The sequence below is a fragment of the Bubalus kerabau genome, chromosome 8 (genome assembly GCF_029407905.1).
Source record: "Bubalus kerabau isolate K-KA32 ecotype Philippines breed swamp buffalo chromosome 8, PCC_UOA_SB_1v2, whole genome shotgun sequence".
Taxonomy (NCBI): Eukaryota; Metazoa; Chordata; class Mammalia; order Artiodactyla; family Bovidae; genus Bubalus; species Bubalus kerabau.
The window spans coordinates 103194214-103222171 of record NC_073631.1 but is presented as its reverse complement, the minus strand read 5'-3'; the positions used below and the strand labels follow the sequence as shown (position 1 = coordinate 103222171).

The 27958-nt window shown below is 39.7% G+C and overlaps 1 protein-coding gene across 1 annotated transcript; it reads left to right on the top strand.

Moving 5' to 3' along the window:
• The first annotated feature begins 24218 nt into the window (after positions 1 to 24218).
• Positions 24219 to 25118, top strand: LOC129658655 (40S ribosomal protein S4, X isoform-like). The gene has a single exon (XM_055589533.1). The coding sequence runs from the start codon at positions 24243 to 24245 to the stop codon at positions 25032 to 25034; it is 792 nt and encodes a 263-aa protein (XP_055445508.1). The 5' UTR covers positions 24219 to 24242; the 3' UTR covers positions 25035 to 25118.
• The last annotated feature ends 2840 nt before the right edge of the window (positions 25119 to 27958 follow it).

Below are 27958 nucleotides of genomic sequence, written 5' to 3'. Positions count from 1 at the left end.
CAGGAAGAGAAGGGGATGACAGAGGATGAGATGGTTACATGGCATCACCAACTCAATGGACATGGGTTTAGGTGGACTCTGGGAGTTGGTGATAGACAGGGAGGCCTGGCATGCTGCGGGCACATGGGGTTGCAAAGAGTCAGACACGACTGAGCAACTGAACTGAACTGAACTGAATATCTGCAAGAAATGGTCTCTTGTTCTCCTTCTCTCAGCCCTTCTTTCTTTCCCCTGGGTTGGCTTAATTTTCAAGCACACTTTCCCTAGTGGGAGCAAAGATGGCCCCTGTAGAGCCAAGATTACTTGGCCTTAGCACCCAGACTCTGAGAATAGCACCTCATTCCTGGTAGTTCTAGCAGAAATCCCAGGAAGGGCTCTCATTGACCTGGATTTGGTTGTTGTCCATTCTTGAAGCAGTCCCTCTAGTCAGGGTAATTTTATACTGATTGTCTGAGCCTGCATCACATGCTCACTCTTGGAAACAAAAATGAGGGGCCCCATCTAAAGCACATGGACAGGAGAGCAGTTCTCCAAAAGCAAGGGGGGATATGTGATGGTTAATTTTATATGTCACCTCGGCTGGGCCACAGGACCCAGATATTTGGTCATGTTGCTATTAAGATATTTTTTAGATAAGATTAACAATTTAATCAGTACACTCTGAGTAAAGCAAATGATCAGGATAGGTCTCATCCAATCAGTTGAAGTCCTTAAGAGAAGGAAAAAACTGACTGCATGTCTGCCCTCTCCTTTCCCCCTTCCAAGAAAGAGGGACTTATGCCTATAGGCTGTGTTCAGACTCAACTGAAATGTCAGTTTTTCCCAGTCTCTAGCTTGCTTCCTATCTTATGATTTTTAGGCTTGCCAACCTCCAACTATTTCAAGAGCCAGTTCATTAAAATCTCTCTTGAGATAGAGCTGATAGAGATATTGGTTCTGTTTCTCTGGAGAAACCTAACTAATATAGACACGTATAGATATAGACACATTAACCTAAAGAAGGAAATAAAGATGCTAGGTAGACCAAAAAAAAAAAAATATATATATATATATATATACTCATTGATAGTTAACAAGTGTTACAAAAGGTGAGTTGGCAGATTTTTTTTAAATAAGGCTATCATTTCTACCTTAAGTGGGAACACAGAATGCCTGAGTGTACATAAATCAACAAACACCCACGTAATAAAAATATGATTTATCCAAAGTATGTAGCATGTGTCTAAAATCCAGCTTCCTATTCTTTTTCAAATATGGGAGATAAAATCAGTTTAGAGACATCACCAGACGAGGATATGGACAGAAGTGGGTCTGAAAAGTGCTTTGTGGATGCCCACAGATCTCTAATAACCCAGAGCAGGAACTGGTGCCACAGCCAATGTATCTGATAGATTCCAACAGGCTGAGGACTCTGCGGGAACACGGATGTACACTGGACCTTCAGGGATGCATGTATGGAGACTTAACAGAACCTTCAGCTGTCCTGGTTTCTCTACTATCTGAAGTCTATTGTTTGGGTTCTTTTGCTTGAAAACAGAATCTTTTTACTAAATCACAACCTGCATTTTTCCAAGTGAGAAAACTGGTGTCAACATTTTAGGGATCATGGAAACAGATTTTTTTTTCTAGGTCTTTGGATGGGGGTCCAAAGTGTTCTAAGAAAAGCAACCTTAAAAATTAATCCAGGACATTTCAGTCTATGACACAACGATTGCACAGTGAAGCTTGCTTTACAGCTCCTTCAAAGGACACTGAGGAAGTTAATAAACATTTCTCACCCACCATAAACAATAAAAAATAATAATTTTTAATGCCACGTATAGTATGCCTTTCACTGAGGCACACAAGTTGTTGTTTTTGTTTTTTTTAATGACAATTTCAGGAATTTTACTGGCCTCTGGTCACACCACCTTGCAGTTCAGTCTATACTGAAAATAGCTGGCATGCTAGCACCATGCCAACACCCACCTAAACACACTAGCTTCTCATAAAACTTCCCTGAGGGCAGCATACAATGAACAATTTGAATTTCAAACAATTCTTGAGTGAAACAGGGAAGAGATGATGACAAAGCAAGTCAATAAAGACTGGGACAACAAATCTAACTTGAAAGTAATTTCCTATATTAAACAAAAATGCAAAAGATTCAGCTACAATTCAGTTTTGTGTTCATAAAAAGTCATAGCTATGAAATGATCAAAATAAATAGATAAAATTAAAATTTAAAAAGTGAATAAGAAAGACAAAATTGGAGCTGAAGCTCCAATACTTTGGCCACCTGAGGCAAACAGACAACTCATGGGAAAAGACCCCGATGCTGGGAAAGATTAAAGGCAGGAGGAGAAGGGGGAGGCAGAGGATGAGATTGTTGGATGGCACCACCAACTCAATGGACACAAACTTGGGCAAATTCCAGGATATACTGAGAGACAGGGAGGCCTGGTGTGCTGCAGTCAATGGGATCACAGAGTCAGACACGACTTAGTGACTGAACAACAACAACAAATGAAACACAATTAAATAAATTGATGTATTAAAAAGACTGACAAAATGGTAAACTAAGTTTTAAAAACAATAAAAATGAGTCTTAGGTAAAAGAATATTCTAGAAAACATAAAGAGCATGAGAATAATTTAGAATATCAATTAAAAGAATATCAGAAAACAAAATAAAATTACAAACATTTTTAGAAATTCAGAAGTCCTATGATTAATACCCTATTGAGAAGTAAATAGGGTCCCTTGAAGCAAGACGACTCATGGTAGCCTTTCAAGAGGTTTTATATCTCTGGGCAAATATTCCTAAACAGAGGCACGTGGTCCAGAGAGTATCTCAGAGTAACTTCTGTAGATCACATTTCCAATTACTAATCAAACCCAAAAAATTACCTCATAAACAACACAACCACAGAAGTCAACAACTTCTTGGCAGACTGCCTGGAGAGGAGAAACAACACTCTCCCAGGAACCCCTCTAAGACTGTAAGATCTCAGAGGACTGGACCCCATCATGAAGCACAGAGCCTGAGGGGAACTCAGTTGAACTGGACAGAGCTGAATCATTCCATAAACTTCTAACCTTAAGGAAAGTGTGTGCTCACAACATAATTAAGCTACCCCTTTAATCTCAAAGCACGTCACCAGCTTCATCCTCTTCTTCCAGGTACATCATGGAATGCATCTCATATCAAGCTAGAGCAGCCCAGTTCCTTCAGGTTTTCAGCACCTAAATGAGAGTCTTGAGTACAGAAATTGCAGGTAGACCAAGGCCACATATGGGAGTGAGCATTTTCACCTTTCTCAGAATCTCTGGGGGTGCTAGTTCAAGGTGAGATTCTTGGGGCACATCACAGACTTAACACATCAGAATCTCTGAGGTTGCTGCCCAGGAATCTGCCCAGTGAGTAAGCACCAGGTAAGTGACTGGTGTGCTCACTAACACTAGAGAGTTACCAACTTCAAGGGAAAGTAGGATCAGGGAAAACTAGAGTCCATAAGCCAAAGATGCCCACTCTGGGTAGGAGTAAGGATTTAAAGCGGAGACTGTGGCGAAATCCAGCAGCAAGAGTAAGGTCACAGGAGTCAAGGTCATAGAACCAGAAAGGTAGCATTAGGGTCTCAAAATATTTTCTGGATCCCAGTGGCATCTCTTTGGAAAACCACAGTCACCATCCCCTCCAGGCATGCCTCTGCAGCTATTAAAGGTGTGGTGTGCTAACAGATTACAACTCCTTACTAATTAAATTACAAGTCTTGTTTCAACTGTCTTAAAAAAAGAAAAAAAAACCCAAGGACACTAAAATGCAGGCATCTTGAAGCTAGCACAGAGTCACTGTCTTAATCTTCAAAGAACACAGCACCCCAACAAAATCTATATCAGAGCTAAAGCAAAGAGTCCTTGAGAGCTGGAGAGGGGAATTGTTAGCATGATCAAGTGTAGTTAAATATTGCCAGAACAAGAAGTCCTGAACAGACCCTTGAAGTCTTGGCAACAACCTGAGAACCTTCTTTCCAAATTTATAGTCTGCTCAAAAGATCGTACTGCCACACACCTTAAATCTTGTGCTCAATTCTAGATTTCTCCTAAAAATCTGGGTCTCTCATAGTTTTTGAACAATAATGCTAGAGTTTCTCCACTAATTTTAATGGAATACAATCTAGAGTTCCAGATCTAGGAGATTCCTGGGAGGTCAACACATTGTCCCTCTACTCTAAGAAAGAAGGCAATTACAAACATTTTTTACAAAAGATGTCTCTGCTTGCCACACTGGTTCATGCTAGGGATTCAGAAAAAAAAAATAATCACAAGATCACCTTTGACATATGATTCTCACCCATGTCAATTTCTCATGGTGAGGAAGAGAGATAACACATACTTCTATTAACCTGGCTTCAGGCTTCCATGGGACATCATCACTATAGCTCATGACCTCTCCTCACATGCTCACTCATTTTATTCCATGGTGGGTGGAATGATTTGTAAGACTACTGAGGTCTTTGACCTCATTTTCCCATTCTTCTACCTTCCTTGCAAAGAGCTCTGGCCTGATCCTCTATCTCCTCAAGGTTGCAAGGAAGCCCCTATTTTACAACTGGGTAGGTGAACCTCCTTAGTTCTGGGATAAAAAGCCAAGAAGTTCAGTATTCCCAAAGGTTTAAGTCATAGTCTCCAAATTAGCCTTTATTACTAACAAAGGGGATATTCAGAATTCCACCTACCTTATTTTTTCTTTCTCAATTGGTTGAAGGAATTGGAAAGGAAAAGTGGAATAATGTATTCAGTTCAGTTCAGTCACTCAGTTGTATCCAACTCTTTGTGACCCCATTGACTGCAGCACACCAGGCCTCTCTGTCTATCACCATCTCCCAGAGTTTACTCAAACTCATGTCCATTGAGTCAGTGATGCCATCCAACCATCTCATCCTCTGTCATCCCCTTCTCCTCCTGCCTTCAATCTTTCCCAGCATCAGGGTCTTTTCCAATGAGTCAGTTCTTCGAAGTAGGTGGCCAAAGGATTGGAGTTTCAGCTTCAACATCAGTCCTTCCAGTGAAGATTCAGGACTGATTTCCTTTAGGATGCACTGGTTGGATCTCCATGCAGTCCAAGGGACTCTCAAGAGTCTTCTCCAACACCACAGTTCAAAAGCATCAATTCTTTGGTGCTCAGCTATCTTTATAGTCCAACTCTCACATCCATACATGACTACTGGAAAAACCATAGCCTTGACTAGATGGACCTTTGTTGGCAAAGTAATGTTTCTGCTTTTTAAAATGCTGTCTAGGTTGGTCATAGCTTTTCTTCCTCAAATGGACTGGAATGGACTGGAATGGGTGAATTTAACTCAGATGACCATTATATCCACTACTGTGGGCAAGAATCCCTTAGAAGAAATGGAGTAGCCATCATAGTCAACAAAAGAGTCTGAAATGCAGTACTTGGATGCAATCTCAAAAACAACAGAATGATCTCTGTTCATTTCCAAGGCAAACCATTCAATATCACAGTAATCCAAATCTATGCCCAGACTAGTAATGCTGAAGAAGCTGAAGTTGAATGGTTCTATGAAGACCTACAAGGTATTCTAGAAATAACACCAAAAAGAGATGTCTTTTTCATTATATAGGACTGGAATGCAAAAGTAGGAAGTCAAGAAATACCAGGAGTAATAGGCAAATTTGGCCTTGGAGTACAGAATGAAGCAGGGCAAAAGCTAATAGAGTTTTGCCAAGAGAAAGCACTGATCATAGCAAATACCCTCTTCCAGCAACACAAGAGAAGACTCTATACATGGACATCACCAGATTGTCAATACCGATATCAGATTGATTATATTCTTTGCAGCCAGAGATGGAGAAGCTCTATACAGTCAGCAAAAACAAGACCGGGAGCTGACTGTGGCTCAGATCATGAACTCCTTATTGCCAAATTCAGACTTAAATTGAAGAAAGTAGGGGAAACCACTAGACCATTCAGGTATGACCTAAATCAAATCCCTTATGATTATACAGTGGGAGTGACAAGTAGATTCAAAGGATTAGATCTGATAGACAGAGTGCCTGAAGAACTATGGACGGAGGTTCGTGACATTGTACAGGAGGCAGTGACCAAGACCATCCCCAAGAAAAAGCAATGCAAAAAGAGGCAAAATGGTTGTCTGAGGCAGCCTTACAAATAGCTGAGAAAAGAAGAGAAGTGAAAGGCAAAGGAGAAAAAGAAAGATATACCCATTTGAATGCAGAGTTCCAAAGAAGAGCAAGGAGAGATAAGAAAGTCTTCCACAGTGATCAGTGCAAAGAAATAGAGGAAAACAATAGAATGGGAAAGACTAGAGATCACTTCAAGAAAATTAGAGATACCAAGGGAATATTTCATGCAAAGATGGGCACAATAAAGGACAGAAATGTCATAGACCTAACAGAAGCAGAAGATATTAAGAAGAGGTGGCAAGAATACACAGAAGAACTCTACAAAAAACATCTTCACGACCCAGATAATCATAATGGTATGATCACTCACCTAGAGCCAGACATTCTGGAATGCGAAGTCAAGTGGGCCTTAGGAAGCATCACTATGAACAAAGCTAGTGGAGATTATGGAATTCCAGTTGAGTTATTTCAAATCCTAAAAGATGATGCTGTGAAAGTGCTGCACTCACTATGCCAGAAAATTTGGAAACTCAGCAGTGGCTATAAGACTGGAAAAGGTCAGTGTTCATCCCAATCCCAAAGACAATGCCAAGAAATAATGTATTGGCTGTCTTCAAATCTCCAAATTAACATTTGGCTTTTAATTTTAATTTTAAAAAGAGTGTAAACCCCTCTGGTCAGAGAAATAGAGGATTCCCCTCTGCCCAACACCATGGATACAGACTACAAGGAAAAACAGCTTCCCTATATTGCCTCATTACAAGTATTTCAGGGTGACTGTTGGCAGAAAACCAAAAACCAAAAGCACCGGTTGCACAGTTTGCAGGTAAGGATTACTAGTGGATTGAAAGCATCATTGCTCTGTGATCCACCCTGTTTCTGGTTCTAAGTGGACTAAGTGAATTTTCTGTTTGCCATTTCCACAATTGTTGATACTTTCTCACCTGCACACCTTTGCACACACTATCCCCTCTGGAATGGCCTCTCTCCTGCCCATCTCCAGCTGTTGACCTAAAACCTCCTGCTTATACTTCAAGACTTAGTTCAAATTTCACTTCATCCTGGCCCTATCAGACAGAGTTAAATACTGCTTTGTGCTACAGTAACATCGCACTTCCACCTTTATGAATTGCTATCATTATTCTTTCCATGCATTCCCCTTCTCTCAACCCCTACCCTGTTAGACTGAGAACTCTGGAAAGTATAAACTGCCTTCTTTAGGATCCGTATAATCTCCAATCCCTAACCTAGTGCCTGGCATGTGGTAACACATAATAAATATGTGACGAGAGAGGCGGATGGAAAAAAGAGAGACAGAAGATACGAGAGAGAGAGAGACACACACACAGATACAGTGTCAGGAGAGAGACAGAGAAATAGGAACAAAAGCCCAGAAAGAGAAACCAGAAAAGGGAGGAGAAGCCCTGATGAGGAAGGAAGGAAGAAAAGAAAAATTAAGTCATGGACATAATAACTACATAGCCCCCTACTCCTACAAAAATATTTGCTAAGTTCTTGCTGAATGTTGAAGACAGGTATCAGTGGAATAAAACTAGCCAGCACGGACAGGTACAAGGGCACGTGGAAATGGCTAAGAAGCAAAGGGACTGCTCTGACAAACTGTCTAGAATCTAGGCAGACCTGCAGACCTTCATTCCCCTGCTCATCGAAGTATAGGGGGAATAGCGAGTTTGCTTGCTGCAAATATTCATGAATCCTCCCACATGTGGAAGCTTTCTATTTCAACTGTGTTGTGAATAAGTGACTTATCTGCTTGCTAAGAGCATTTCCCAATTCTACTTGACTTGTTTCATGATTTAAATGCAGAAGAAAAGAGTTTAAATGGATTCATTTTTAATTTTGACCTCTAAACCCGAGGGCGGGGCTGTGGGTCTCTTTGGTAACTTAAACATTCATGCTTGCGTCAGAAGGCACTTCCCAGTAGTCATGCCATAAATCTGCAGGATGAGCTGTGAGTCACTCCTGTAGGTGTGGAGGTGTTAGTGTGTGATTACATAAGCATTCCCAATAATGGAAAAATTACTGGAAATTATGACAAAGGACAAATAAAAGCAGCAATATCTATCGAAATGTTGTATCTCCCTGTCATAATAAAAGATGGTCTGTGTATAAAGTAGTTTATAACAGCTAGCAAGCAAATCAACACTTTTTAGATGATCATCAGCCAAATCATCATGTACCAAAGAGGAAAAAAAAAAGAACAAAACATAAATAGAAATAATAACTAGTTGTCTGTTATTGTTTAGTCACTCAGTCATGTCTGACTCTTTTGCCACCCCATGAGCTGTAGCCCTCCAGGCTCTTCTGTTCATAGGATTTTCCAGGCAAGAATATTAAAGTGGGTTGCCATTTACCTCTCCAAGGGATCTTCCTGACCCAGGGATTTAACCTGTATCTCCTGCACATCTCTTATATTGCAGGCGGGTTTTATACCACTGAGCAACTGGGAAAGCCCAATAATAACTAATAATAATAACTATGAGATGTCCTCATTTTTACATTGTTTCCTCCAATGAGTTTGATTAATTTCTTCACAGAGTAAGGAAGTCCATGATGTATACAAAGCATTTCCTATGTCTACCTTAATGCGTCTCTACTAGGCTGTCAAGTCATAGTGGTCAAGGACCAAAGTAATTCCTTGGTTTGCATTTAGCACTAAAGCATGTAAATAGGTTTTTATATTTCTCTCTTGGTGGTAGCAGTAGTTTTGTTTTAGGGGTTCTGTTTTTTAACATTTTGTTTCCAGCTCCATGCACCCAGCATCTGCTGGGCACCTTCTCTTTGGCAAATACTATGCTAAGACCTAAAAAAATGTTGTAAAAAAACAAATGAGACTCAGGCTCTATATTCAAGTTTCTCAGGGTCAGTAGATTAATATAGACATTCTATCTTCCATCAGAGTGGTCCCCATAGTTTCCCCAGGGAACTTAAAGAGAGAGCTTAGAGGTCCACTCTGCCACCCTCCATCTCTCTTTCCCCTCAAGCATGTCTCATTGGGCTCATTTCACTCTTTTAACACCTATTTTATTTGCCTCTACATCAATGCCACGCATCAACTTGCAATATCCTCTAAGCAGGTCATGGGTGTTTTCAGTACAAAAATAGGTCTTACTTGTTTGATGTCATTCAGACCAAGGAGACAATACCTAGGCTAATAAACTGTTTTGTCTCATCTTCCTAATGCTTATTTGAAGACATGAACTATGTCTGATTTTTTTTTTTTTTTTTTGGTGATAGCCAAATACTCCAGCATAACACAAATTCCATAGAACACTCTTAGGAGATATTTGTTGAATGAACTAATAGGAACATGAACTACTCAGAGCAGAAGCACTTTTGTCTGCTGGTCTAATCCCATTCTCTTCTGGCTCTGGAATTTTGTTCTGCTGTTCTGTTTATTCTTCTAAGAATGATTTCAACTACCTCAAAGTGTGTTATAAAAATGAAATACTTTGAAATGCTGTATACAGTTCTTGGCTCTCAGAGAGTGCCTTAGTAATAGTAGATGTAGTATAACTTAACTCTCAAGATTAGAGGATTAATCTCAGGATGAAGGAAGACCACCCCTCCAACTCTTACTTTGAGGGGTGAAGGAAATTGAACCTCCATACTCTGGCCTGAAATGTGTCTCAAAAAAGCTCAATTTGTCAGATTTATAGGTGGAAACTAAAGGAATTTCTGAGGGTCTGTGTGAGAGCTTAGCAAACAGTGGTTTTTAGCTTAGGTGTCATGAATGGGCTTCAACCAATTCATTAATTCCCAAATGCTAATCCAAAATGTATGTGTAAGCATGAAGATGAATTTTTCTGTGCAATGATCACACAGCTTTGATTAGATATTCAAAAGAATCAAGGGCTCATGATAGAGTTAAGAACTCCTGCCATTGAATAACCTTAGGGTAAGTTCTGGTATTCCCTAAAAATCATTGAAGAGAATTTTCTTCATGAGTTGAAGTGTCCAGGAAGATCCTTGCACCTAGGGCAGATGTCATATTTCATAAAGTCAAAGAATTAGTGATTTTAAAAAACAGAGAACTGAGAAAGAAGGGAAAGATCTGATATCCAGAGGCACAAAATAGCAAGATGCCCTATGAAGGAACAAGTTCCAATGATTAAAACCTGACACAGGCTCACTCAACACCTGAGCTTGAAATATATTAGAAAGAAATGTCATAGCAATTAATAAGCTTCCATTATACCTCCTCTCCATATTCATTGGGGGAAAAAAATAAACAGAAGATGAGCAATTGCAAAAATCAAACAGCTGAGTTTTGTTAGTTCCATAGGAAATTCCAAAGAGAACATATGTCTTGTTTAATGAAATATGCCACCAGCAGCCATGAGATAACATAAAGGAAATTTTGTGGCAATATAAGAATATTGTTTCATGGGGTCAGCTCTGTACATCTGATTTCAATCATCTCAGATTTCAGAGGCCCATAAAGTGCAGTGTTTCCAGATATTCTTCCTTAGTATTACTATTTAAAACTACCCGATTATTTCCTTAACTAAAATTTTACCGCTGCTTTCTTTCAGTGCTTTTATCCTAGTTTGTTGTTTGTTATCATTCAGTTCAGTTCAGTCGCTCCGTTGTGTCCTACTCTTTGCGACCCCATGAATCGCAGCACGCCAGGCCTCCCTGTCCATCACCAACTCCCGGAGTTCACTCAGACCCACATCCATCGAGTCGGTGATGCCATCCAGCCATCTCATCCTCTGTCGTCCCCTTCTCCTCCTGCCCCCAATCCCTCCCAGCATCAGAGTCTTTTCCAATGAGTCAACTCTTCGCATGAGGTGGCCAAAGTACTGGAGTTTCAGCTTTAGCATCATTCCTTCCAAAGAACACCCAGGGCTGATCTCCTTCAGAATGGACTGGCTGGATCTCCTTGCAGTCCAAGGGACTCTCAAGAGTCTTCTCCAACACCACAATTCAAAAGCATCAATTCGCCAGTGCTCAGCTTTCTTCACAGTCCAACTCTCATATCCACACATGACCACTGGAAAAAACCATAGCCTTGACTAGACAGACCTTTGTTGGCAAAGTAATGTCCTAATGAGTGCTATTTTATTGAATGCTTTTTTTCTGTATCTGTTGAGTTATTTATATTTTTTATTAAATTATAGTTAATTTACAATGTTTCAGGTATATAGCAAGTGGCTCACGTGTTATATATATACATATGAAGTGAATTGAAGTGAAGTCGCTCAGTCATGTCCAACTCTTTGCGACCCCGTGGACTGTAGTCTACCAGGGTCCTCCATCAATGGGATTCTCCAAGCAAGAGTACTGGAGTGGGTTGCCATTTCCTTCTCCAGGAAATCTTCCCAACCCAGTGATCGAACCCGTGTCTCTCGCATTGGAGGCAGATGCTTTAACCTCTGAGCCACCAGGGAAGCCATATATATATATATACACACACAAATATATGTGAATATATATACTTTTTCAGATTATTTTCCATTATAGGCTATAGGTTATTACAAGATATTGAGTATAGTTCTCTGTGCTATACTGTACATCCTTATGTTTATCTATTTTATATATAATAGTCAGTCAATTCAGTCACTCACTCATGTTCGACTCTTTGCGACCCCATGGACTGCAGCACACCAGGCCTCCCTGTCCATCACCAACTCCCGGAGTTTACTCAAACTCGTGTCCATTGAGTCGGTTAATCTCAAACTCCTAATTTACCCCTTCCTTCTCCACCCTTTTCCTTTTGGTAACCGTAAGTTTTTTTTCTATGTCTGTGGGTCAATTTCTGTTTTGTAAATTAGCCCATTTGTATCATTTTTTTAAGATTCTACATATAATGAATATCTTATGATATTTGACTTTTTCTGTCTGGCTTACTTCACTTAATATGATACTGTCTAGGTCCATCTATGTTGCTGCAAATGGCATTGCTTCTTTTATGGCTGAGCAGCCTGCCATTGTATACATGTACCACATCTTCTTTATCCACTCATTTGTTGATGAACATTTAGGTTGCTTCCATGTCTTGGCTATTGTAAACAGTGCTGCTATTAACATTGGGGTGCATGTATCTTTTCAAACTAGAGTTTTTTCTATATATATGCCTGGGAGTGGGATTTCTGGATCATATAATAACTCCCTTTTTAGTTTTTTCCAGAAAGTTCCTTCTGTTTTCCATAGTGGCTGCACCAATTTACATTCCCACCAACAGTACAGGCCATGCTATCATCCCTCCCAAGTTCAGAGACTCCTGCACTAGGCCCTAATTCCAGATTCCTGGGGAAAGATTTCTGGCTCCACTTGAACCAGGGGTTCATAACTGAGGCAAAGAATGACATTCCCTTGTGTAAAACAGCTTCCAGGGAGGCATTCTGAGCTGGGACACACTCCAAAATGTATTACCATATCCAACATGAAGCTTTCAGTCATCTTGATTATATTATATGCCCTAGATTCTAAGACATCAGCCATTGTAAAAAGCATCAGTTACTGAAAACTCTTCCAGGAAAATCAAATAGCATATTAAATATATATATATATATATATATATATATATATATATAGAGAGAGAGAGAGAGAGAGAGAGAGAGAGAGACAAGAAAGACTACAAAAGTTTGTATCTATTCATATCATAATATACTACTTTCTTCTCCAGAATCAGTATGACCATCAAAATTTGTCTCTAAGCTTCATTTGCAAAGTATAAAAATAATTCTGAGTCACTTTGGGGTCATAAAGATTTTCTAATTTTCATCACTCAACTCCATTGTCTTGACAATTGTAACATTTTTGGACTGCCCATATAATTTAAAAGCACATCGAAGAATCTGGAATTTTGCCTACATTTCTGCTTTGATTATGCTTATAGGATTTTTTAATGGACTTACATATTACTGGAATTTAAACTGCTTTTCTTGAAAGTCAGCTAAAAGCTTTTATCTGATGTTCTGAGCTTGAGTGATAGACCTTCACAAAACTGGTTGTATACACCTTTCTCCTAGCTTTGAAAATTCCATGATGTATTCTGAAAAACCTGGCCTTTTCTGATAGCTTTAATTGCATTGCCTGATGAGTAAAATGTTGTCTTCTATTGAAAAAAAAAGAACTTTTAGTTTCTATGTGGCTTGATGGTGCAGGCTTGTTTAAAAATATTTTTGTTGATTCTTACAATTACACTTCTAAATTTGATTTCAATGATATAGCAGCTGTGGGACTACCAATGGTTCTAACACAACTAAGGTCAACATCTACCCTCCACATCTAGTAAAGTTGGTACATGAACACAGGTAAGTGATGGCAACTTGTCAGGTTCTCTCGCAAGTACCTGGAAAGTCTCTTTGGAAAGGTTTTCAGACACATCCTGATTTCAAAAATGTCACAATGTGGGAAATGTTCATCTTGATATCAAGCTAATAGCTGATATTCTTTTATTGAGATAATACACGATAGACTTTTTCATGTAAGTAAATCACATGGTTTAATTCATTTGATCTGCACAACAATCTAGGAAGCTATAGCTCCTATGCCCATTTTACAAGTGAGGAAACTGTGGTCATAAGGTTAATTAATTTCCTGAAGACCACCAAGTTAGATAATAATCAAGTGAGATTTGAGGCCAGCCCAAGGCAATGGCACCCCACTCCAGTACTCTTGCCTGGAAAAATCCCATGGATGGAGGAGCCTGGTATGCTGCAGTCCATGGGGTCGCTAAGAGTCGGACACGACTGAATGACTTCACTTTCACTTTTCACTTTCATGCATTGGAGAAGGAAATGGCAACCCACTCCAGTGTTCTTGCCTGGAGAATCCCAGGGACGGGGGAGCCTGGTGGGCCGCTGTCTATGGGGTTGCACAGAGTCGGACATGACTGAAGCGACTTAGCAGTAGCAACTTAGCAGCATCTGATTCCATATCCCATGTGTTTAACCAGTGTGTCAAAATGCTTCCTAATTAATTGCACCATAGCCAAGAAAAGTCATTAAGAGAAAATTAATAATCAGAATCAATCTATCTTGATATTATTCAATAACTGAGCTATTGCTGTTTAATCCAAGAAATGCAGACAGTGCTACTAAGCAGTTAATGTATACATCAACATCATTTCTGGTACTAAGTTGGATAAATCACAAGTCACATGTACTTAGTTCTCTCATCTTAAAATGAATGGAACCATTTAAAATGACAATAATAATAAGTGGAAACTAACTCGCAGTTAAGGGGTTTTGAGGCGCTGAGCTCTTGTTTCACCTCTTCTGGTCCAGGAGGCTGGAGCAGGACAGTGCCACCCTAACCATCATTTTCACAGGATGAGGGACAGAGCAGATGAGCATGAAAAGGCCCCTGCCCCTTTCTTTTGTATTTATGTATTTGCTTTTATTGATACATAGTTGCTTTATAATGCATTAGTTTCTACTGTATAACAAAGTGAATCAGCTAAGCATATACATATATACCCTCTTTTTAAAAATTTCCTTCCCCTTTAAGTCACCACAGAGCATTGAGTAGAGTCCCCAGTGCTATAAATAGGTTCTCATTAGTTATCTATTTTATACATAGTATCAATAGCCTATTTTATACATAGTATCAACAGTGTATATTGATGCTATGTGTATAGTCTCAATTTTCCAATTGGTCCTATGCCTCCATTTCCCACCTTGGTATCCATATGTTTGTTCTCTACTTCTGTGTCTCTATTTCTGCCTTGTAAATAAGATTGTTGATACCAATTTTTTCAGATTCCACAAGTATGTGTTAATATATATGCATCGTTTTTCTTTTTCTGACTTTTTCATTCTGTATCACAGTTTCTAGGTCCATCCACATCTCTACAAATGACCCAGTTTCGTTTCTGTCTATGGCTGAGTGATATTCCATTGTCTATATGTACCCCATTTGCTTTATCCATTCCTCTGTAAATGGACACTTAGGTTGTCTCCATGCCCTGGCTATTGTAAATAATGCTGCAGTGAACACTGGGATGCATGTGTCTTTTTGAATTATGGTTTTCTCTGGGTATGTGCCCAGTAATGGGATTGATGGATCATATTATAGTTCTATTTTTAGCTTTTTAAGGAACTTCCATGCTGTTCTCCACAGTGGCTGTATCAATTTACATTCCCACCAATAGTGCAAGCTGCTGCTGCTGCTGTTAAGTCGCGTCAGTCGTGTCCAACTCTGTGCGACCCCATAGACGGCAGCCCACCAGGCTCCACCATCCCTGGGATTCTCCAGGCAAGAACACTGGAGTGGGTTACCATTTCCTTCTCCAATGCATGAAAGTGAAAGTGAATAGTGCAAGAGGGTTCCCTTTTCTCCACACCCTCTCCAGCATTCATTGTTTATAGATTTTGTGATGTTGGCCATTCTAGCTGGTGTGAAGTGATATCTCATTGTAGCTTTGATTTGCATTTCTTAATAATTATGATGTTGAGCATCTTTTCATATGTTTATTAGGGCTCCTGCCCCTTTCACATCAGGACTGGTACCAAAGGAATGGGAATGGTACCAAGGGGCGGAGTGTGGGACAGCAGGATGTCACTCGCCTCAAAGCGTCAAAGGACAACTCAAGCACAGTAGCTGTTGCAGAACATTAATGTCATCTAAGGGCCTATATTCTTTATCAGGAAACTCCGATGCTTCCTCATCCAGACCTGCCAGGATGGGTGAGGAAGGCCTTACTCTGTGCTGTGCTGTGCTTAATCGCTGTTATGTCTGACTCTATGAGACACCACGGACTGTACCCCGCCAGGCTCCTCTGTCCCCAGGCTCCTCTGGGGATAATCCAGGGAAGAATACTGGTGTGGGTTGCCATGCCGTCCTCCAGGGGATCTTCCCAACCCAAGGATTGAACCCAGGTCTCCTACGTTGCAGGCAGATTCTTTACCATCTGAGCCACGGGAAGCCCAGGCCTTACTCTAGCCACAACCAATAGCAAACATCTTGCCTATTCAGTTAAAGTGCATCAATAAAGTTTGCAACATTATGCTTCAAGCACAAGGAACATTTGCAATCCAAGCATAGTAACTCAATCAGGGCACCAGTAGGTTCTTAAGATTTCCTTCCTTGATTCTGGAAACCCATCCTGGAAAGCTTTATAGACTTTCCAAAGTCAATGTGGTTATTTGTTTTTCTTTAATAGTTTATCTAATGAACTAATGAAACACATGATTATTGTTTAGAGAACTAAAGAGAAGGCACAGCAACTTTCTGTGTGGGCTTTAAATGTGTTTACCTTATTTCTCGTTTCCTATTACTTTCAGGCTCTGGGCTTGCTCTGTTGCCCATCTTTATGGCTTCCTTCCTTTGACGTTTCCATCTCCCTGCAGTTCATCAGGCTCATCCTTGTGACTTTTAGGTTAAAACTGGTTACCTTCTGGTTGGTGTATCCTTTTCTTTCTTTCATTTGTATTTTTCATTCATCTGTGCTACAAATACTGACTGAGTCCCTGCCACATCTCAGGTGCTGCTAAGTATGTTTGTCTGTGGTCCTTAGTCACTGGGAACATTGCAGTCAGTTCAAACAAACACTAGCTTCATTCAATAACAAACAGAAAATTCAGTTCTATTTTTCCTTGGAATTACAACTGGCTTCTGCATTGCCTTGGGACACCCTTAGAACAGAACCTAGATCTGCCTGTCTTTAAGTATCATCCCTGCTGTGCAGCGGGAACCTCAGCCTTTGGAGGATTATAGATTTTGGCCTTGTTCTCTTCCCATCCAAATTCTATATCAACTACCAGGTGTGAAATCAGAAATAAGCTTCATAAATTCTCCAAGTCTCTGTTTTCTGCATTTAGTAAACGTCATTGTGCCTTTACCTCAGAGTAGTTCAGAGGATCAAACGCTACTGTAAGTAATGACGAACCAGGCAGTCAGTAAATGTTACTTCTCCAAGGATCTACCCCATTCTTATTTATGTATTCCTCCTATTTACATTGTGTTACATATTCATTCTTCATCTGTTTACTGAGCCCCTATTATGTGCCAGGCCCTGGGCCAGGCTTTGAGGACCCAATAGGAAACAAAATGACTCTATGGCACATCCCATAGAGTTTACTGCCTGGTGAAGATAAACTCTTAACTGAATACAAAGACAGTTAGACGTTTTTCCTCTCAAATGGGGCAGAAAAGAATGACAGTTCCGGAAGTTCTAAATAGGTCTTACAGGCACTCTGATGGAATGGAGACTTATCTCAAGGCTTTATTTGCAGAGCAAGCTAGCTTTCTACTAAAATCTCTGTTCATGGGGTTGGGACAGCCCTACCCCACTGCACCAGCCAACCTCCCCATAGAGAATGCCTCCTTCTGCTTACACCCGAATTGCTTCAGCTATTGATACTGCAGGCCTGCCCTGTGCATGGAGGTGTTTCAGGCTGCCCTCACTCATGAACCAGACGAAAAGAAGGTTCCATGGCTTCCCACATCCTTGTCCAGAGTCCCCAGCTCTCCTGCCAAACTGGCTTCCAGGAAGGCAACCAACTTCTCTGCTGGTTCATCTTTTCTGCCCTGGCTGTGGATGAGGAGACCTCTTAAGCCAGCTTCCTTAGTCACTGGATTCTTTTTCTTCTACTCACAAATCCGTTGCTTATAAGGCAGCCATAGTTCATTTAATTACTAGTGACAAAGCCTATTTTTTTATTTCCTTTGTTCTTGGGTTTGAAAGTGAAATACTTTTGTGCATATATATTAGGAATATCTGTTTAGTGTTTTTTTAGGCCACATTTCACATACCTTATCTCATCTAACTTTTAGGACAACCCTGAGATATAGGTGTTATTACTCCTCCTATTTTGAAGATTTAAAAAAATCAAAGCATAGATTGACATGTAGGAGTCTTCAACTCCATAGGCTCTTTCCATTACCCCAATAATGAAGAATTACTACAAATATTCTACAGACAAATTCATAAGTAGAATAGAATACAAAAACTGTATGTGCAATGGCCAGCTGATGCAGTCACTGAACTTGCCTTTATTTTTCACTTGTTAAATATTCAATCCTAAGCACTCATGCATCTTCTACTCTATAGAGAGCACTTGAATCTCAATTTTGAGAAGCAATATCTCAACTTATTCATCCCTATCAAGGGGCTATTCGGTAGTATATTTTCTTAAGCATCAGTAGACCAGAGGACTTTATAAAAGTAATGGAGTACAATTATTACCATGCACATCAATTCTTTGTGTCTGTATTACATTTATTTACTGACAATGTCCCCCCAGCGTCAGCACTATATCTTTAATACAGCTTTAGAAGAGAATTGTGTTCTCCTCTGACTCATACATCTCTAACAAAATTACTTGCAAAGATCCAGTTCTCATTTACAAGCACAAAATAGCCTACATTTTAGCATGTATCAAACCCATCTAGTTCAACAAGTGTTCTCTGATACTGATTAGGACGAACAGAGAACACTGATTAGTGTTCCCTGACACTGATGTATTTCATCAGGATGGGACAAGTCAGGAAACCTTACAAGTTCCCCTAATATCATATTATTAGATTGTATTTTTCTTTTAGATAGTCAGTTTTTGCCTTCACACCCTAAAATTAATAGCGATCAGTTTTAAAGTAGATTTTTTAAGGCATGTGTAACTTTGAAATGGACACCTCACCATCAAGATGGGAAAATTTTAGCAAATTTGCCCAATAAAACTCCTCTAATTTTATAAGTGAAGTTTTGGGGGTCAACCAACTTACTGCTTTATTCTTACTCACCCTAGTAAATGTTCAACAGTATAATATATCCTTAATGTTACAATATGAAGGCCTGCCTTAGTCTTCTCGAGCTGCTATAACAAAATACTATAGACTGGGGGAGCTGAAACAACAAACATTGGGAAGTCCAAGATAAGGTGCTGCTATGGTCACATTCTGGTGAGAGGTCTCTTCTTGGCTTACCAATGGCTACCTTCCTGCTGTGTCTTTACACAGCAGAAAAAGAGTATGCAAACTCTTTGGTCTCTTCTTCAGTTCAGTTCAGTCACTCAGTCGTGTCTGACTCTTTGCGACCCCATGAGTCGCAGCATGCCAGGCCTCCCTGTCCATCACCAATTCCCGGAGTTCACTCAGACTCATGTCCATCGAGTCAGTGATGCCATCCAGCCATCTCCTCCTCTGTCGTCCCCTTCTCCTCCTGCCCCTAATCCCTCCCAGCATCAGAGTCTTTTCCAATGAGTCAACTCTTCGCATGAGATGGCCAAAATACTGGAGTTTCAGCTTTAGCATCAGTCCTTCCAAAGAACACCCAGGGCTGATCTCCTTCAGAATGGACTGGTTGGATCTCCTTGCAGTCCAAGGGACTCTCGAGAGTCTTCTCCAACACCACAGTTCAAAAGCATCAATTCTTCGGCACTCAGCCTTCTTCACAGTCCAACTCTCACATCCATACATGACCACAGGAAAAACCATAGCCTTGACTAGACAGACCTTGGTCTCTTCTTATAGGGCATTAATTCCATCATGAAGAATTTACCCTTATGACCTCCTCTAGACCCAATCACTTCCCAAAGTCTCTACCTCCAAATACCATCACAGTTGTGTTGGGGCTTTAATACATGAATTTTCAGAGGACATAAACATTTAGTCCATGACAATGCCCTAATCATCTAGGATGATTCATAGATTCATTCTGTGATGATCTGTCTAAAAGGCTTTAAATTGCTGGTCCTATTACTGGCTTGTGTTCACTCCAAACTATGCCTAAAGTATCCTTTGCTAATCATAATAAAGCAACAAAAAGCCAGGGTATGACCAGGGAGGAAGAGTAAGAGGGAATAAGTTAGGATAATAAAAAGAAGAGACAATTAGGAGTTCAGGGACCTGGATCCTGTACAGCTCTGTCACTATTTCTGTCTCCTTAAATTGCATCATTTGCTTGGGCGGCACCTTACTTACCAGAAAAATGAGTGAGGCAGAATGATTTCTAAAGTATCACCAGGTTCAATAAATAAAGATTCTATGATTATATGAATAATTTATATCCTGAGATTGTTGAGAAAACATACCACAGACCTCACTGAGGAAAACTTTACAAAGAATAAGTGTGAACAAAACCGTAGTGAATAAATAGTGGCTACTTACTGAAATAGTTATCTTGCTAGCTTCTCTGTTTCTAAGGGGAACGAACTTAAGTGAGATCAACAAAATTTTCCTGCTTAGAATAGACTAAGTAATAAAATGTGAATTTATAATCTATAATACAAGTAATGCTTGCCATCTGTTGGGTTGATATTCTGTGCTGGGCACTTTATGTCTTTACCTCCTGTGATCCTTAAACAACCTTGCAAAGTAGACTCCATCACTACCTTCTGCTCTCTGCTCCAATCACATTAGTTTTCTGGGTCCTTCAGATACAACAAGCTCACTCCCACATCTCCTGGCTCATCTTGCTTCTAGTTTTATCTCATCATTTGGGTGTCTACTCAAATGGCACATATCATCTGAGAGTTTTTCCCTGGCTAAGTACCTACTCTGCCTTTACTCATAGTCACTTTCTATCCCATTGCCCTATATTCTTCATACCACTTATCACTATGTGAAATTATTTTATGTGTGTTTTTTCTCCCTCCATTCTCCACCCTGGCTGCACTGTGAGCTCCATGAAGTCAGGTACTTAGCTTGCTCACAGCTAGATCCCCAGCACTTAGGACAGAGTTAGCTTAGTTTCTACACATTGAATAAGTGAAGGTCATCCTCACCTTACAAATACAAAACTTCCAGCCCAGAGAGGTTCAATGACTTCCCCAAGGCTACATATCAAAGTGCAAGGGCCAAGGTTTCAAGTCCAAGGTTCCTGAGCCCTAACATCCATAATCTTCCCAGTGTTTCCCAAATTCATAGACGTCGGCATCCTCTCTACAATAGTTTGTTTTTTTTTGTTTCGTGGTTTTGTTTTTCTGGTAATCTAAAAGTAAGCATCTTCAGAATGATATATCATGTCAGCTTATTACTTTAAAAATGAATACGGCTCCCAAATTTTAGGGCTTGGCTTGCTCTTGGATTTGCCACGACGTTAACACCATCTAAGCAAACATACAGAGGAGGCTTATTTCCAAGAGAAGACTAAGTGATGTAATGACATACTATAGGAAATAAAAGTTTTACAATAGTTCAAATGGGAAAAAATGGTAGAAGAATGGAATCATCACTTGACTTATGATTTAAACATGCCAAATTCTAATGAACCTGTATCCTAGCATCTAGCACCAAGACACATGAGCAGAATTGTCTGAAAATGGTCCTAAGAACTCACTCTGAGTCACCTGAATCACAAGCCCAGTGTCCACCTTCCCCCAGCAGGACAGTCCGGCCAAAACCCAACTCTACATGGATTCCTTAATGTCTCCAAGTAGCTGGTTTTCTCAGACAACTTTTTTAACACTGGAATCAAAAATTCAGATATCCTATGGAGTTGAATAGTCTGTCTCACTTCTAACATGATGGCTTTGCTGCTTTTATACTATTAAAAAGGTACAGCAGTAGGGGGCAAAGAACCTTCCCGAAAACACACATCCACAGCATGTCCAGTTAAGCTTGCTAACTCCAACCACCTCCCTCCATAGCCAACCGTATGTCTTTCTTCTCACAGAGTATTGCCTTGTAAGTTTCCCCTAGTGAGACCTGTTCCCTATTCATTCTGCTGGCATTGTGAAATTATTTCTGAACCTTCTTGCAAGACGAATAGTGGTTATGAAAGGAACTATCTTCAACGAAAGGTGGTAGCTACAAAGTATCCACTCACATAATGAAAGGTAATTTCATTTTTAACAAACCAGCATTAAATAAGTGTCCCAGATTTGGATTCTGTTGATCTTATAGGTTGTATCTAACTAGTTTGTAAATTTGATTTGTGTTATAGTTATATAAAAGCTATAAGCATAAACTGTTGATATCTGGTTCTGGATTTATTCATATAGTCACACCTCATTTTATTGGGCTTCACAGTTACTACAGTCTGGGAGGGGGGGAGCTTTTTTTTTTTTTTTTTAACAGATGAAAGGTTTGTGGCAACCTGTGTCAAGCAAGTCTATCAGCATCATTTTCCAACAGCATTTGCTCACTTCATGTCTCTGTGACATATTTTGGTAATTCTCAAAATATTTTCATTATTATTATATTTCTTATAGTAATCTGTGATCAGTGATCTTTGATGTCACTGTTGTAATTGATTAGGGGCATTGCAAACTGTGCCCAAATAAGTAGTTTGGTGGGATATATATACACCACATCTTCTTTATTCATTCATCTGGCAATGGACATTTAAGTTGCTTCCAAGTCTTGGCTATTGTGAATAGTGCTGCTATGAACATAGGGGGTGCATGTATTTTTTGAATTACAGTTTTGTCTGAATATAAGCCCAAGAATGGGATTACTGGATCATATGGCAATTCTATATTATTTTATTGGTAAATTTCCACACTGTTTTCCACAGTGGCTGTAGCAATCGACATTGCTATTGACAGTATAAAAAGATTCCCTTTTCTCCACACCCTCTCCAGCATTTGTTATTTGCAGACTTTTTAATGATGGCCATTCTTTCCTGATTGAGGTGCTACCTCATTGCAGTTTTGATTATAATTTCTCAAATAGTCAGCAATGTTGAGCATCTTTTCATGTGCCTGTTGGCCCTCTCTATGTTCTCTTAGGAGAATGTCTATTTGGGTCTTCTGCCCATTTTTTAATTGTGTTGTTTTGTTGCTGTTGTTACTGACTTGTATGAGCTGTGACTAGCATATTTCTGTTTTGCTATGGAAAGAACTCCCTAAGGGGGTGCATCTTGGTAACAATGAGTTTCTGTAGTACTTCAGTGACACTAAGTAGCATCCCAAACATGTGGGTATGGGTAAGCCTGAATGAGGAGGATGCTATTCACCCCTCAATATTAGGAAATATACTTTGGGCTGAGTTTCCCTTTGCAGTCATGAGTTGTACTGAGTCACACATGATCACATGGTTCTCCCAGAGGTTGATGGGAGAACCCCTTGATATAGAATATTTTAGCCTTAAACTACTTCGGCAAAACCTGACCTTATCAAAATTTAAGATTTGACTGGAGTAAAGGAAGGGAACATTCTATAATACTCCATTCCTACTGGAGGACTGAAAATATTCCCTTGAGTTTCCCTATGGAATCAAGCAGTCCCAGGCCCCCTTTCTGACACCAACACTGAATTTGCCTAAGAAACTTAGAACAATAAGAGTTTTATCAGACACAGGAACCAAACCAAATAGTACAAACGTGAAGGACAAATCACTGGACACATTCATTTTTCTCTCCCTCATTGTACTTTATAAAATCTACAACCCCTAGTTCCATTTCTGCTTCTTCCTCTGCCTTTAGGGAAATCTTGCCAAGCATGTGATCCCTTGGAAATTAAGCCCTACTGACTACATCTCTAGTCAAGTTAAGTTGGGTTCTTCTCTCATTTGTTTTTCCATAAATCATTTGAGCTTGTGAGTTTGCCAATAAGCATGATTCATAAATTCATTTGCTATTGAGTTTCTCAATATAATTTTAATTCTGTAGTTTAATGAACTGGCTTATAACAATATTCTAAAGACATCAAATCTCACTGTTGATCCTGTTTTGGCATGCTGTGTCCACCCTGCCTCCTACCTACATGTTTATTCTTTCAGAGAATTAACTTATTAAGTCAAATTTCCAGAAGAAGACAATATTTAATCCCACTGCTGTTTCTAACTCAAAGCAAATGCAGTAATTGGTTTTGTATAGAGAAGAAGCAGCCAACTACATTAATATATAACGCTATCAAAATATATGTCAAATGCTATTTTAATGTGCTATTGTTTAATAAATTATCCAAATATTATCAAAATGCAATGTTTCCATGTACTTTAAACCATGCATCTGTTTAACACTTCTTTAGGAAAGTTTGCATAATTATTTTCCTGTTTTGTATTGAATTAGACTAAACAGACCAGTAGAAAGCTCCTAGGAACTGTTCAGATACCAGAGATAAAAGCTTAAAAATAGAACAATACTTTTTAGTGTTTATTAAAAACATTCCCCATAAGGCTTTTGAAAGGAATCATTTGAAAAGCTATAGCAGTTTTGCTCTTTTCGTGCCTAGCGCAGCCATGACCCGGGGTCCCAAGAAGCACCTGAAACGCGTAGCAGCTCCAAAACATTGGATGCTGGATAAACTGACTGGTGTGTTTGCCCCTCGTCCATCTACCGGCCCCCACAAGCTAAGGGAGTGTCTCCCCCTAATCATTTTCCTAAGGAATAGACTTAAGTATGCCCTAACTGGAGATGAAGTAAAGAAGATTTGCATGCAGCGTTTCATTAAGATCGATGGCAAAGTCCACACAGATATAACCTACCCTGCTGGTTTTATGGATGTCATCAGCATTGATAAGACTGGAGAGAATTTTCGTTTGATCTATGACACCAAGGGTCGATTTGCTGTTCATCGTATTACACCTGAGGAGGCCAAGTATAAATTGTGCAAAGTAAGAAAGATATTTGTGGGGACAAAAGGAATCCCTCATCTGGTAACCCATGATGCTCGTACCATCCGTTACCCTGATCCCCTCATCAAGGTGAATGATACCATTCAGATTGACTTGGAGACTGGCAAGATTACTGATTTCATCAAATTTGACACTGGCAACCTGTGCATGGTGACTGGGGGCGCTAACCTGGGAAGAATTGGTGTGATTACAAACCGGGAGAGGCATCCAGGTTCTTTTGATGTAGTTCATGTGAAAGATGCGAACGGCAACAGCTTTGCCACACGGCTCTCAAACATTTTTGTTATTGGCAAAGGCAACAAACCATGGATCTCTCTTCCCCGTGGAAAGGGTATTCGCCTTACCATTGCTGAGGAGAGAGATAAGAGATTGGCAGCCAAACAGAGCAGTGGATAAAATGACCTCTATGTGATGTGATTGGAAAAGTCTTTGTAATTAAAGATACTACCAAGTGATTAAAAAAAAAAGAAAGAAAGAAAAGCTATAGCAGTTTTGTTGTTCTGGAAATGAGGTTTTATTAAAGAGAGAGGAAAAAAGCAAGATGTTACCAAAGAGATGGAATTTCAAAGAAACTGTGAGTTAAAATTAAAACGTAATTTAATGTCTCAGTTCATAGGACTCGTAAGACTTCAGCTCAAATTTTAGACATGACTAAAAATATGATAGCAGTATTCTGATGACCACACTGTTCTTCCCTCAGTGACCCTCACTGACCCTCCTGCTCAAGCCCTTCATTTGGAGAGACTCACAAAAGAAGACTCTTCACACCTTCTTTATTGGGCATCTCAAGAAGTGCCCAAGAAATTAAGATGTAACCTGTCACAATCAGGAAAGGGAAATAGAAAAAGACTCTAGTATTAGAGAAGAAGAAAAAAAAAAAAAACTCACCCAGAGATAAGTTTAAGTATTGCTCAAAGAGGCTGTGTGTGTGTGTGTGTATGCGTGCATGTGTGCTAAGTTGCTTCAGTCATGTCCGACTCTTTGCGGTCCATGGACTGTAGCTCGCCAGGTTCCTTTGTCCATGAGATTCTCCAGGCAAGAATACTGGAGTGGGTAGCCATGCCCTTCTCCAGGGGATCGTCCCACCCAGGGACTGAAACCGTGCCTCTTAGTCTCCTACATTGGCAGGCAGGTTCTTTTCCACTAGTGCCACCTGGGAAGCCATATATATATATATATATATATATATATACACACACACACACACAAACACACATATGTTTATAAATGTATATGCATATATATATCACAATCCATATATCTATATACATGTATATGGATGAATATACCATATGTCTATGTATATATATTTGGAAAGAGAGAGCATGTGTTTTCTTTAGGAAGATTCTGTTCACTTCTGGTTTAGTCTTTCTCTGCATAATCCTTTAAACATATATATTTCAAAGAGCGTCTGTATGTCAATATCAGTATAGATATAGATACAATGCAGATACAGATATGTTAACAGTAGCAACAAAAAGAGTTTTTACAATACTTTAGGATTGAAATGTACACACTGCTATATTTAAAATAGATACCCAACAAGGACCTACTCTGTACAGCATAGGGAACTCTGCTCAATACTCTGTAATAACCTAAATAGGAAAAGAATTTGAAAAAGAATAAATGCATATATTCATGTATTTATCACTTTGCTGTACATGTGAAACTAACACAAGATTGTTGACCAACTCTGCTGCTGCTGCTAAGTCACTTCAGTCATGTCTGACTCTGTGCGACCCCATAGACGGCAGCCCACCAGGCTCCCCCGTCCCTGGGATTCTCCAGGCAAGAACACTGGAGTGGGTTGCCATTTCCTTCTCCAATGCATGAAAGTGAAAAGTGAAAGTGAAGTCGCTCAATCGTGTCCGACCCTCAACGACCCCATGGACTGCTGCTAAGTCACTTCAGTTGTGTCTGACTCTGTGTGACCCCATAGACGGCAGCCTTCCAGGCTCCTCCATCCATGGGATTTTTCAGGCAAGAGTACTGGAGTGGGGTGCCATTGCCTTCTCCATGATCAACTCTACTCCAATACAAAATAAAACTTTTAAAAATACCTAAGAATAAATTTAACTAGAAAGAAGCAGAACCTTCTTGAAGCAAATGTTTTATCTATATTGAGGTCTATAAAAGAAGACTTAAATACATCACATACCCTGTTCTTGGGCTAAAAATCTTAAACTTGTAAAAGTGTCAATTCCATTTAGATTAATCTATAAATTTAGTGAGATCCAAGTAAAAATACTGGAAAGTCTTTTAAACTTGCATAACTGCAATTTTTTTCCTTTTGTATAATTTTATTGGCTAATTCTTTCAGGAAAAATTAAATAATGACAGTAATAATTGTCACCTTTTTTATTTTTACTATACTTTCCATCATTAGGAGTTAGGCCAACATTGGTACAACATATATGTACTGTAATTTTTTAGTTACATGAAATAAACTTAACACTGAACTTCTTAAATTCAATCAAACACTGCTTATCTGTCTTTCTACTTTCTTCTTGTGGCTTCTTATGCCACCATACACTCCCATCTCTTCTTCACTATGGTCCTTTGCTGTTTATACCTCTTTATTCTGACGTCTAAAAGTTGAAGATGCCTCAGAGTTTCTCTTTGTCTAAACTCTTGTTCATGTAATCTCATCTGGTCCATCGATAAAATCCTAAATTAAAAGAGCCAACCTGGGCCTCTTTCCCAAGTTCCTGCCTCATATCCAACTCCCTTAATGACATTTCCACTTGCATGTCAAATAGACATCTCAAGATTAACATACCCAAAATAGGACTCTCTGTTCTCTCTGCCCCCAAACCTATTAGTCACCTCACACACTTTGTCTCAGTAAATACCACCAACAACCCACTCAGTTGCTTAAGTCAAAAGCTGAATGCTTCTTGATTCTTCCTTTTCCCTCATACAGTCCTTTTGGCTGTGCCCCCAAAATATCTTTCACATTTCTTCCTTTTGATTTCTATTCCTCCATCCCAGTGCAAGCCACCGTCATTTCTAACCTAGACCCCTACAGCAGCCTCCTGGCCAGTCTCTCTGCTTCCACTCTACTTGTGTCCCCCACTCCACAGCCCATTCTCCATGCAGCAGCCAGAAGGATTGTTTTAAGCATTAACCACATCTTGTCACTCCTCTGCTTAAAGTCCTCCAATGACTTCCCCTTGAAAGTACCGTAAAGTCCTAGCCTTTCTCTGCATCCCAGCCAACAAATCCCTCGCTGGTAGGATTCCCACTCACTCCCCAACCTCAATTCATACCACACTCTTCATCACAATTTTCCAGCTTTCTGGCCATGAAGAGAGAAGGAT